The sequence below is a fragment of the Wickerhamiella sorbophila genome (genome assembly GCF_002251995.1).
Source record: "Wickerhamiella sorbophila strain DS02 chromosome Unknown contig3, whole genome shotgun sequence".
Classification (NCBI taxonomy): Eukaryota; Fungi; Ascomycota; class Dipodascomycetes; order Dipodascales; family Trichomonascaceae; genus Wickerhamiella; species Wickerhamiella sorbophila.
Genome location: NW_020194004.1, coordinates 216,013 through 229,016, shown reverse-complemented (window position 1 = coordinate 229,016; position 13,004 = coordinate 216,013). Strand labels below are relative to the sequence as shown.

The 13,004-nt window shown below is 47.8% G+C and overlaps 4 protein-coding genes across 4 annotated transcripts; all 4 read left to right on the top strand.

The window, feature by feature from the left end:
- Positions 1 to 144: 144 nt before the first annotated feature.
- B9G98_01975 (Damage response protein 1) lies at positions 145 to 570 on the top strand (the record flags this gene model as incomplete). The annotated part of the gene is made up of 1 exon (XM_024808532.1): positions 145 to 570. One exon carries the CDS (start codon positions 145 to 147, stop codon positions 568 to 570), a length of 426 nt encoding a protein of 141 aa, XP_024664300.1.
- A 1,058-nt stretch (positions 571 to 1,628) lies between these two features.
- B9G98_01974 (Zinc finger protein klf1) lies at positions 1,629 to 2,480 on the top strand (the record flags this gene model as incomplete). The annotated part of the gene is made up of 1 exon (XM_024808531.1): positions 1,629 to 2,480. The coding sequence occupies one exon, from the start codon at positions 1,629 to 1,631 to the stop codon at positions 2,478 to 2,480; it is 852 nt and encodes a 283-aa protein (XP_024664299.1).
- Positions 2,481 to 6,862: 4,382 nt separating this feature from the next.
- Positions 6,863 to 10,237, top strand: B9G98_01973 (hypothetical protein; the record flags this gene model as incomplete). The annotated part of the gene is made up of 1 exon (XM_024808530.1): positions 6,863 to 10,237. The coding sequence occupies one exon, from the start codon at positions 6,863 to 6,865 to the stop codon at positions 10,235 to 10,237; it is 3,375 nt and encodes a 1,124-aa protein (XP_024664298.1).
- A 326-nt stretch (positions 10,238 to 10,563) lies between these two features.
- B9G98_01972 (putative E3 ubiquitin-protein ligase hulA) lies at positions 10,564 to 12,960 on the top strand (the record flags this gene model as incomplete). Its single annotated transcript, XM_024808529.1, has 1 exon — positions 10,564 to 12,960. The coding sequence occupies one exon, from the start codon at positions 10,564 to 10,566 to the stop codon at positions 12,958 to 12,960; it is 2,397 nt and encodes a 798-aa protein (XP_024664297.1).
- Between the last annotated feature and the right edge of the window lie 44 nt (positions 12,961 to 13,004).

The window sequence follows — 13,004 nt, the reverse complement described above, 5'->3', positions numbered from 1 at the left end:
GCTATCTTTGTCTCTAATTTATTTATGGTTATGAAAATTTCATCTTTAGATCGTGCTCACCCGGGTGTGCTCAGGCTCGAGGCTCTGTGCAGTTCAGATGCTGACACGGCGGACGATTCTGCCGTCTGCCCTTAACCCGCACCAATGTTGACATATTTGTTGATTGCCGTGGCTATTTTTGTCGTTTACAAGCTGTTTTCAAAGAAAACCGACGATGCCGAAGAGACATTTGAGCCCATAGAATTCCAAAAGTTCACCCCCCGCACTTTGTCCAAGTACAACGGCAAAGACGATAAACGGGTGCTCATGGCGGTAAACAGCAGAGTGTACGATGTCTCAGCAAGTAAAAACCACTACGGACCTGGCGGAATGTACGAGAACTTTGCCGGGCGCGATGCTAGTCGTGGTTTGGCCAAGCACAGCTTTGAGATTGAGCACCTGACCCCTCTTGATCGGCCGATTGACGATCTGAAGGATCTCACGGAGGAGGAACGTTCCGCCATGCTGCAATGGGCTGAGTTCTTTGGCAACAAGTACCCGCATTGTGGAGATCTAGTTGAGAGTCTGTAGAAGAAGATTTTCCTTGCATTTTATTATCCTATGAGCTCGTTGCCATGTAGAAATTCTATTTTAGATGATTCGTTTGAACAAGACACTGGTGGTGAGTCCTCACCCTTACCCTTGGATAACCTATCGTCTGGGCACAACGGTTTGGCGGTTAGGTGAGTCAGGGGGGATAAGCTATTTTGAGTTTGGTGCCGTGGCAACGCCCCTTACCCTGTTATAAAATTCTGACAAAGATTTAAGCCGCACGGATGTTAGGGCTTTGGCGTTTTGCTCAAGAGAGCATGCTCATCTGCTCTAAGACAAAGCTTGTCGGCCCCCCCAATGTGTACATGGGCTAGGGTTCTATCGTCAGATCCAGCGCGGCCCTTGGCCCTGTGGTCACAATTGACGCTCACAATTAAATGCCGCCCCCGGGTGCCTGTCAGGCGTACATGCCCTTGTCGTATCAATGTGGTAGCGCTAATTGCGAATAAAAAATGGCGACTTTTTCTTTCACGTGCCTAGGGTTTGGAGAGTCACCGTTCGAGCTTGCCACCGACTACCCCACGACGAAAATCTCCCACCCGATGCAGGGGATCAGCTGATAATTGGCCGTGCTACTATTAGGAGAAATAACATAAACTTTCCTCCAAAAAAAGTGTTTAAACTTATCACCAGCAACGCCAGATTGTTGTTAGCATTGCTTTAAATATACGTTTCTCTATCTGCATTTTGATCGACGTCCGCTCTGGTATAACTATGGGGAATCCTCTTTCTGATGCGTAAGCTCACATCGTGGTTGTGCATGCGGCTGAAGCGGCTCACGTAAGAGACGTTTGATAGGGTTTCTAAGACAAAATCAGAGAATTCCCATTGTATATATATCAGTTTTGGACCCACATATCTGTTAACTATCTGATCCGATTTCAAAGCAATTATTTATTGTTTGGAGGTATTATCTACTGGAAATTACTAGGTACTACCAATTAACATACCAACCGATACCTGATCAACCTCACTGATCTCATTAAACTTTGACCGAGCAGGTAGGGATTCAATCGTCCAAGAATCAATTCCTTAATATGAAGGAATCCGCCAAAAAGTTCTATTGTGAATTTCCTGGCTGCGAAAAGGCATTCAATCGTCGAGACTATCTGGAGCGACATGCTGTGAACCATCTAGCAATTAAGCCTTTTTTTTGTCGGCAATGCAAACGGCATTTTAGCCGTAAAGATCTCTATGACAACCATCTAAACACACGGTTCCATGCCAAGCGTCTTGAAGAATTGGTATTGGCTAGTTCGACGCGCATGAAAAGGCACAGACCTAAAGACATGGCCAATGTATTGGAGGACCAACCTGAGTACCAAAACCAGCAAGAACGTGCTCCTAGTCCGAGATTTGTCCCCAGTCCGGTCCAGGCGCCCGCTGCCTCTGAGCTAGCGCAGCCACTGTTACCACTGAATGACGGTAGATCATATGCAGACTGCCCCATATCTCCCCCCGAGCAAGACACTTACTGGGGCACTTCAATGTCGCCCTCGACATTTGCTGCTCGAAGCCCCACTGAGTTGCAGGCCAACGTGGCCAGGTCGACTAGTCAAAGCCCCAAGTACCTTTACGAGAACAATACCGCGGAGATTCCAAACGGCTCTTTTGCACGAGACTTTAACGTGAATGTCTTTGCATCCCTGAATGGTGGCCCGCAGCCAGAACAGTATTTTGATAATCCAGTCTTTGACACCCAGGAAGTTGCCAATGAGATGGAGTGCCCTCGTACGTGGAGTAATGTATCTGAACCTTCCTTGGTCGCTGATGACTGGAATTGCGAGGGATTAGACCAACCTGAAACGCCTTCTGAGTATTTATCCACTACTAATGTCTACTTGGGTTCCAAGAAAGAAAACCTTCTCTTTGACGAGTTGGCATTTTGATATACCCTGTCCCACACCGCATTGAATTTTTAGTATTTATTCAAGCCGCACATTCAAATCCAAGAAGCAGGCCTTGGAATAGCAGCTGATTTGTTTCTTGTCGGAACTTAAAATAGAAATCGCTCCGATCCCACCCATTTTCCATAAATTAAACCACTTTTTCTCCAGACCCCTCAAGCTGAAGCAAGCTCATGCACAATCAAAAACCCCTTCAGGCTCGCTGCATACACTGATATCACGTTGCTGCGAGATCTCCGGTAAGACTGGTGTGCATAGCTCTGTGCAGCTGCCACTCAGCCTCCACTTCCAGGTAGATGTGTCGATGTGCTGTGTTTGCAAGTACGTTGAGCTAATTGAGCAAGCTTCACAAGAGATTCTCCGGTTAATCTGCCGCCACCCAGCCCTCATAATTTCATTTGTTTCAGGGGCCGGTGGTTACCCCGTGCGGGTTCGTGCAGCTTGATGCCGGTCTTCTGCTAGGCTGCCCACCTTTCACGTGCGGCTCAATAAATGATGTAATATGCTGCAGCAAAATAAACGACAGAATCGGGAAAATTTTTAAAAAATGCCGGTTTTGACTCGTGTATTTTTCAGTTTTTCTGTTAATTGAGATTGCGACAAAACTTTTTGCTCTATCTCTATCCGGTGACCCGCTCGTGTCTTGAGGAACAGAATCGGGTACTATGATATCGCAGGGTAGGGATACTTCTCGATCTACAGAGAAACATCTTGATATCAATTTGGTTTTAGATCGAGCCCGGGGGTGTAGAGCTAATTTGGATGGCTGCTCTTGTAGCATGTCCACACCAAGGTAAAATAAGACTGCTCAATCTAGGGCCAAGATAATCTGTTAAAGCTTTGAGCGCGTTGGTTGTAGGATGTGGTTTCTGGGCAATAGCTTGCGGTTAATCCCAAACGGTTTCAATGACCGCGCAGCTAAAATATCACGGAAGGCCGTTCACTTTGCTCTGGTTTGCTATTCCGTTTTCGATTTCGTCTTCTTTCAAGTCTGGTCTTTCGGTTTAAACTTATTGTTTTCCCGCGTTCATAAGATTGAACTACCCTCTGGCGCTCGCTTGGAATGTCCAGCCGCACCACCCAGTTGAAAACTGAGATAACAGCAGCAGAAGTGATATTATTGTCACATTGTATCTTTGTCTGTTTTGAAGCGCCTGGATAGATTGTATTCGTTGAATGTATTCCAGTCAAAAGTATTCAAGCGCTGGTGAGGGGAACTCAGATATCAAGGGGCAGAGATTCAGGGATTCAGGTGTCGTATAGTTCTCTCTACATTTCCAGTGCTGTTGGCTTAAATATGTCATATATATCAGCACGCGACCATTCGATATAATTGCCTAACGCTAACCCTATAGTACGTGCCCCATCGCTGAATCCTTGAATCACAAACGACATCATGCTTGTGCTTCAAGCACGCGAAAACAAATCTCGGCGATGGCATAACGAAACTTCTGAGGAGCATCTCTTTCAACGCGAAGCCTAAGCTGATCTATAACGTACGTTACCCTGGCATTATGTGCCAAGACCATACCCGCCTTCTCAGAGAAGCGATCCACAAGCAATTTCAGCCCAGGATGAGCAATGAGCTTGGGTCGAGCAATCTAAATTTTTGAAAGTTTACATTACATCTTGCGATATTCTATCAATTTAGTTCAAATTGGGGCTTTCGATAACTTTCTGCACGGGGCTGTGAGGCGTCTTGGCTGAGGCTTATATGATGATTATGGTCCTCGGCGAACACGACCCAAAGCTGTCTCATTGATTTTTTACCTTTTATCAACGTGCCTCACTTGTATCCGCTTCAGCTCAGTGACTATAATTTTGGAAAACGCCTGATTCCAATAACCAGAAAATATGGGAAATAGGGCTGATGGAAGAGGAAGCAACGACTTTTCCGCGTTTTGACACCTCTTCTTCAGTTACTTCGTTGTAAAGAGGCCTCTCAAAGATTGAAGCTACAGAACTATAGTTCCTGCTTCAAAATATAAAGTGTTTACTTTACATGTGTAACACTAGGCTAACGGAGAGCAAGAGAGGTGTATAATTGTAGCGACCCACAATATACACTAACTCTCAACAATGCTCTTGTTACCCATCTCAACACTCTTCAGCTGATGAATGCGTTCAAAGTTTTCCTTTTCTCTTGGTGCACTCTCTCTGTGCATCGGGCCAGGCATGGTACTTGAGTGGAGTCCATTGCCTCGCTCTCCTTGAATGGCAGCAAGACAATCCAATGATATCATACCGCCAACTCAAGTTCTTTTGGCATACTGTTTGTATATCTGTCGTTATTTTTTTGGGTCTATATATTGGTGTGTATGGGCCAGAGAATAACACCAGCCGCGGGCGTTGGGACTGCAAAAGAGCTCTGTTCTGGTTAGATAGTTTTTCAGCTAGCACTAGTGTATTCTCATGATTATTTGCTTGAAATGGTCAATGTTTAGCCACACACCGATGCATCAGATCGTGTAACGCCGCCCATAATATGCGTCCTATGTCTGCCTGGTTGAGCCCTGTACAACCCTATCAACACTAATATTTACGATGCATGCTGTCGAGTGAGATAGCTCCGGTCTGCTGAATGGAGCCCTGATATCTTCTCCAAGCTAGTTGATAGCACCTGTTCAAAGGTAGTACAGTATTACTTCACGCCGCCTCATTTGGTGAAACATCGTTTTAATCCTGACAGTGAAAGGCTCTTTAGCAACCGTGCCGGCTTGGCTTGCACCAATAATATATCCTTACCCGTAATTGGCGTTAGTTTTAACACCACTAGTTGCGTGGAGCTCGTTTATCACGAAAACATCATACTCTATTAAAACCTCTATTCACCCTACAGGAAAATAATTTACATGATCTCAACGCCAAGCCACAGCAGTATCCAGCACACAACATCTCCAGCAAACAATTCCATTTTTGAAATTGCATCGAACCCCCATGGATCGACACTTTTCCGCTTTTAGAAACGGCTGGAGCTACCCCTACAAGGAGTCCTGAGTCAGGCCGCTTTCTAAATGATCTTTTTAGACCACAAGCTACCGTCCTCCGGATTTATTCATGGGTTTGTCTGGTTCTAAATAATCAAGTGTTTCTACGGCATGAATTGAAAGTCCTTAATTCGTGATCAAGACGTTTTGGCCTGCTGGCTTGTTCTGTGCGGCTCTCACCGGCTCGAGCTTACTACACACATGAGTGACAAACCTGGCCGGTACCCTGCATAAAGGTCTAACTCATCATTGATGACTTCAAGCGCGCTAGGGTTTCAAAATCTTCTGCATGTTGCTGCAAGTTGCCAAGCTAAAGGTGAAAGGCCGGAAAATGTCAGTGCCGATCACGAGAGATACGAAGGTTCTACACGTGAATTTGTTACGGCAATACAGAGAATACAAATTCCGACAAGAATTTTCATTTCGGGACGGCCCAAGTCGCACCGCAATATTTATTAGAATAGACGCAATATCCAAACGCGAGTGGACGGGGAAGTCGGCTAGGTGTGGGGCTTTGACTCGAGCCCGCGTAAAATATTTCTATAAAACCGTTGGTTCTATATGTTTGGTTAGATCTCTAGAAGAAGCGAAGTGATCTGCATTTAACCTTCTGTATCTTTGAGTTGAGCCGCCATTCGTGACAGCGCCATTTCATGAGTTTTAACATGCATGTTCCTGCATGTAGATAGAACTTCTAAGAGCCGACCCTTCTGCGATCCAGTGCGTGATCAGTCTCTTTGCTTGAATTTTTTTAGGCATTGTAAGACATCGTTTTGGTTCCTTGAACCCATTCTAATGCCTGGTTTTGACTTTTATTTGGGGCCCTTCAACGGCCGATGTCAATGGTGGGCGGAAAACCTGGGCATGACATGAAATCATTAGCAGCGGCGCGGGGACTTGCATGCGGCTGCTGTTTTCTCACGTAATAATTGTAGAAGCCTTTTTGCTAAAATCCTCGCATTAAGCTCTCCATCATTCCAAAACCAAACACTACTAAAAAGAAATTTTTTATAAGGACCCACCAAACCTCAAGTCTTTTGTTCTTGTTTATTGCAAAGTGCCAACAACTGTCGTTTCCGTGTATTAAACGTACTTCCAGCCCGCTCCACAAAGTTTCATTGAAAGCCGCAATAGAAGCCACACAGAGCCCCGTTCGCCCCATTTTGTGATTCACATTTCTATTTTCTGTTTTTAAACATTTACTATTCCTGAAAGAAGGCTGCAGGTGGTCATTTATCAAGGCAGAACTCACCGTTAACTGCTTCTTCTTACCCCTCCCCACTCCCTTTTTCTTTCGTGGCCCTCCCACCCTCGGAAGGCAACATTTATTGGTTTTAACCTCCCCTTTTGAGCCTTAATCGGTTTATTCAACAGACCATGAAGGACAAGCGTTTTGCCTGCGATTATCCAGGCTGCAAGAAGGTCTTCAACCGACGTGATTATCTGGACCGACATGCCGCAAATCATTTGGCTGTAAAGCCTTTTTATTGTATGCATTGTAAACGCCATTTCAGTCGGAAAGACCTCTATGATAATCATATGAATACACGCTTCCATGCCAAGCGAGTCGAAGAGCTTGCTCAAGGAAAAGCGGCGCGCGCTGAATCGTTGGCCGCACAGTCTAGGATTGCTCGAATTAACCGTGCTTACCCCGAAGCGACCAATACCAACACAGAAGAGGGTTCGAGTTCTCCGGTCCTAACTCACCCCCTAACTCACCCCTCCAACCCAACTAGCCCAACCGCCGTTTCCGCCCCAGCTGCCACCGAGCTTGAACAGCCACTGTTGCCCCTCAGTAGAACAGGGGGCTACGGTAGCATGCCACAATATTTATCGTCAGAATTTGAACCCGACTTTACAGAGGATTACAATATGGACTATCATAATACCTTCCCAGTGTCTAGCGAGTTGACTCCCTCGGTCCTGGCCCACTTTGCCAAGCCAACAGCTGAACTTTCTACGCTTGTTGATTATCAGGACTCCGATATAAGTGATCCCAGTCGACGGAAATCGCATTTGTACGGTTTGCAGCGCGAGCATCAACAACCGCTGTATCTTTCCAGATGGTCACAATACCAAGACCCCCTCGCCAATCGTTTGCCAGACGAGGATGATATGAACTCTGTCTCCACATCGAGCTCAGCGACTGGCACATCATCACCACATGCGGGTAACGCAGCTAATGGCATGGCACTACCCATGAGAGTCTTTCTTCTAAACAGATCGACAATCCATGGCAACAGCAATGGCCGGTCAACCATTGCAGACTCGACTTCTTCGGTGGCTCCGTCCGTGAGTTCGTTATCAACTGCACCCACTTCACATTCATCACAGCCGGAAATGGGCCCATTACGGAAAGGAGGGCACAAGCGGGTGGCCAGTGGGACGACGGCCCTTAGTAGTTTGGCAAATGATCAATATGCGCGGAACTTGTTTGAGCCCTACGTTGCGGCAGCACAGCATTTACAGTCCATCAAAACAGATATGCTTGCTTTCCAGGATAGCGAAAAGCTGCAACGACTTCTCCGCGAGCCTCCCCAAGCAGCGTTGTTCGCCGAGAACTTTAACAAACAGTTTCTGTGGTTTTTCGACAACCGCTATGGAACTCCCAGTGCTAAAATTGGCTATGATCATTGCTATGCCCAAACTAACAGTGAATATCAAGCCAGGGCGAGAGAATTCGAAGGCGATAGCCCTAACCAGAGGCCTGCAAACAGAGAGTATCGCCCATTAGATGACACGGCTTCATACATGGTTCTACGCATTCTCAAAGAAGCTCCAAGAGAACTGTTTGAGGACCCCACTATGATTGACTACTACATGCACATTGCTTGGAGCCACACTTCTGCGATCCATTATATTATCCACCTGCCTACTTTCGACCCCTCTCATTGTCACCCAGCGCTTCTGGCAACATTAGTGGTGTTGGGTATGGCTATATGTCGCGATCCCCAAGCAGAGCTAGCCGCTAAGATATTATACCCGTCAGTTCTTTCTGCAACGTACGAGAGTGTGTTGGATTCTGCCTCCTCTTCAGGAGGAAATCGGCACGAAACTCCACATATTGGTCAACTTCAGGCCTTTACACTTCTTATGAGGTATGAGCAGCTCATTCTTGGTAAAGAAACTGCAAGGCTGTCGTTGCTGCATGGCCCAACTTCCACCCCGATGATTGATAGGTTTTTCTGGGTGTTGCTCTCAACAGTGCACCATTGGAACGGACCTCAAACACCGTTGTGGTCACTCGGACCCAATCAGAAACCTTTGTGGGCAACTGTGGGACCTGAGTCGTATGCATTCCATCCATACTGTATGACGAACTTACAATGGCGTGAATGGGCGCGGTATGAAATGGCCAAGCGAACTTTACACCTGGCTTTATTCTGCGACAACATCCATTGCTTGAGTGCAGGTTCCGATAATGTCCGGCCTGTGTCGATTTTCAACATGGACACTCATATGATTTGCAGCGAGTGGCTGTGGGACGCGCGGTCTCCGGCTGAATTTTTCTACATTGTTGGTCCCACAGAAACAATCCAATGTGTGCCTTACTTGGGTCTCATCAAATCGCTTGTTCGGTTCCCGCGGATTCCTTCGGGTTCCACAAATCGCCGCATGGACCAAGAGCGGCCAAGGGGGTCACCACCTCTTTGGTCTCTTTTCAGCCTTCGTGTTTTGGCGTATGGCTTGACCAACATTGTTGGTAGACTGTCTGGTGTCTCTGAGCACGGTGAGCAGCTGGTCCAGCGAATTTTCAACGCAGATTATATTTCTGGATCCAACCCCCCATCTGCGATGGGCGGCGACTGGATTTCCCCGCTTTTTGATCGCTCTATACAATCACGGCTTTACCGGGGTCTTGATTTGTGGTTACAGTATTTCGAGGATGCTTATGGTAAAGTTACTGAGCGGATTTTCAGTATTGCTGGAGGAACCAACGATGATGAACCGCACATAAACTCTGTCCTCAATGAGGACCTTGCTATGATCGATCTCGACGACGCACAGGAAGGAATTCCCGGGTATGTTTTCGTTGTTGTCTTTTATCATTATTCAAGTTTCTTGTTTGTCCATGAAGATTTGCAGATTGTTTTGCAAGTTGCTTCTAGTATGAAGGGCTGGCTTGACGTACCAGTGCAAGTGCCCTATGCTAATCTTTTGGATAGGCTCTGTGTTCCGCTCTATACCCAGTGGCTGCAGAGCAACGAAGCGACGGCCATGCTGTCGACGTCGTGTCTGACGATTGCTTGGCTTGATGCCTCCATGGGCCGGCTCCCTACGAAACTGTTTAACAACCAATTCCTTGCCAGCGTCACGTTTATCGCTGTTCTCGTCGTCTGGATGCATGATCTCACTCGTGGAGGCGTACCAGTCGGGGTTACGCAGTCCGCGCTGCCGCCGTTGGCCCTGGAGAACTACAAGTTCTCACAGGACGCGGTCTTGCATCTCCAAGTGTTGTCGGGCACGTCAAACGCCCCCTCATCGAAAGCACCAGGCGACTCCAATTTGATATTGGGTTTCTCGAACGATGTGCCTCCCCACAGAGCCAGCGAACTTGGTGGTCCTGGTGACAAGGTTCGCTCTGTGCTTCTTTTGGCAGAGTGCATTCTTTACGGCCGCCCTAATTCAGAACGTCTCGTGTCATTCTTGATGCGGCTCCTTGAAGCCATTGATTCCAGACTCACTCTACCCATTCAACAGGCTGTTCTGAGCGGATCGAGACAGTTCTACGCCCAAAGGCGCACTATTTAACACGGCTAGTTTATTTAAGTAGGAATTCTGCACTAAAAATTATTAGATTTCCGTACAGCTAACCTGTCGCCCACTTGATGAAGTATGCCCATAGATTCACCCCATCGCTCTCGCTCAATGATCGCCAAAACCGAAAAATAAAGGCCTAGAACGCCTATCGAAGCGCTGTGTCCCGATATCCCCCAGCTGGGGGAGATAACCTTACCCTATACCGAATATCGTCGTGCGAGATGGTTTGCTAGTGATGATTCAGCAACCCGGACTTCCTTTTAGTTTTCACCCACCTGAGCCACCTTTTTAGTTAGCCCGCTGCAATTTCATTCCCAATGGCGCCTAACCTGAAAGTGACCATTATTGCGGCAGACGCACTCTACAAAAGAGACCTGCTCCGCCTTCCCGACCCGTTTGTGGTGATCACGGTAGATGGCGCACAAACTCAATCCACGAGTGTCATCAAGAAGACTTTAAATCCGTATTGGAATGAATCCTTCATGGTTGAAGTCAAGCCGTCCAGTATCATTGCAATTCAGATTTTTGACCACAAGAAGTTCAAGCGCAAGGACCAAGGGTTCTTGGGGGTTGTTAACATTGTCGTCAAGGACGAAATAGATCTCCAATCTGGCGGCATTCAGCTGCTCACCCGCGACCTCAAAAAGAGCAATGGCAACCTGCCTGTCTCGGGCAAGCTGGTTGTCAATTTGACCACCAATCTCAATGGAGACCAGCGCAGAGACAATGCGGCAACGGCTTCAGGTAATTCGTTGCCGGGAGCAACCAACTCCTCGTCCATCACTGCTCCTGCGGGCAATGCACCGTCTGGTCTCACCGACCATCCTCTCACTTCAGAAACTGCACAGAATACTCTTGGAACCCATGCTAATGGCAGCCGCACTAATGCCGCCGCCTCTGACAACCGTGACCTGTCCTCATTTGAGGATGAGTACGGGCCGTTGCCTAGTGGCTGGGAACGTCGTACCGACAATCTCGGTCGCACTTATTACGTAGATCACTCTACTCGCTCAACCACTTGGACCCGGCCTGCTGCAAGTGCCGCCGAACGAGAGGCGCGGGCTCGGAACAACACCAGCGACATCGAACGCCGTCAGCACCAGGCCCGTACATTGCCAGAGTCCGTTTCAAGCTCAGTGGCACCCACTCCGCCTGTTTCCACGCCAGTTAGTAGCGAGGTACCAAGTGCCCCCGCCACGGCTGCCAACAACAGCCCAGTCACGCCATCCGGTACTATTGTAAATACGGGTGTTACCACTGCAGGACTTGGTGAGCTGCCCTCAGGATGGGAACAGCGTATGACTCCTGAGGGTCGCTTCTACTACGTCGACCACAACACCCGCACGACCACCTGGGTCGACCCCCGTCGCCAGCAATATATTAGAATGTATGGGCCCAACCAGAGCAATTCCACGATTCAGCAACAACCTGTTTCGCAGCTCGGACCCCTCCCCTCTGGATGGGAAATGCGTCTCACCAATACAGCTCGGGTTTACTTTGTTGATCACAACACAAAGACAACCACCTGGGATGACCCGCGACTGCCATCTTCACTTGACCAGAATGTTCCGCAGTACAAGAGAGACTTCCGGCGAAAACTCATCTACTTCAGATCACAGCCCGCTTTGCGCATTCTGCCTGGCCAGTGCCATATCAAGGTGCGACGTGATCATATCTTTGAAGACTCGTACCAGGAGATCATGCGCCAGTCGCCGCAGGATCTCAAAAAGCGATTGATGATTAAATTCGACGGCGAGGAGGGCCTGGACTATGGTGGAGTGAGCCGTGAATACTTCTTCTTGCTTTCCCACGAAATGTTTAATCCCTTTTACTGCTTGTTTGAATACTCGGCTCACGACAATTATACACTGCAGATCAACCCGCACTCTGAGATTAACCCAGAACATTTGAACTACTTCAAGTTCATTGGCCGTGTGGTTGGTCTTGCTGTATTCCATCGCCGATTCCTGGACGCATTTTTCATTGGTGCGTTTTACAAGATGATGCTGCAAAAGAAGGTCGTGGTTGAGGACATGGAAGGTGTAGATGCCGAGTTCTACCGCAACTTGGAGTGGACACTTGATAATGATATTACTGATATTCTGGATCTCACTTTCAGTGTTGACGACGACCACTTTGGTGAGGTAGTCACTGTCGACCTCAAGGAGGGCGGCCGCGATATCCCTGTAACAAACGACAACAAGCTCGAGTATGTCGAATTGGTTACCCAGTGGAAGATCGAGCGTCGTGTTCAGAAGCAATTCCAAGCGTTCATCACCGGGTTCAATGAGTTGATCCCTGAGGACCTTGTCAATGTGTTTGACGAGCGCGAGCTCGAGCTACTTATTGGCGGTATCTCCGAGATTGATGTCGACGACTGGAAGAAACACACTGATTATCGTGGCTATTCGGAGAACGATGAAGTCATTCAGTGGTTCTGGAAGTGTATCCGTAACTGGGATTCTGAGCAAAAGTCGCGCCTGCTGCAATTCACCACAGGTACTTCTCGTATCCCCGTGAATGGTTTCAAGGATCTTCAGGGCTCAGATGGCCCTCGCCGGTTCACCATCGAGAAGGCAAACGATTCGCAGTACCTGCCCAAGTCGCATACATGCTTCAATCGAGTTGACCTTCCCCCTTACAAGGACTACGAAACGTTAGTACAAAAATTGAGCATCGCTGTTGAGGAGACAGTTGGATTCGGCCAAGAGTAAAAGATTTTCGTCGCATATTGCATGGTTTACCTCGTTTCGCTCTC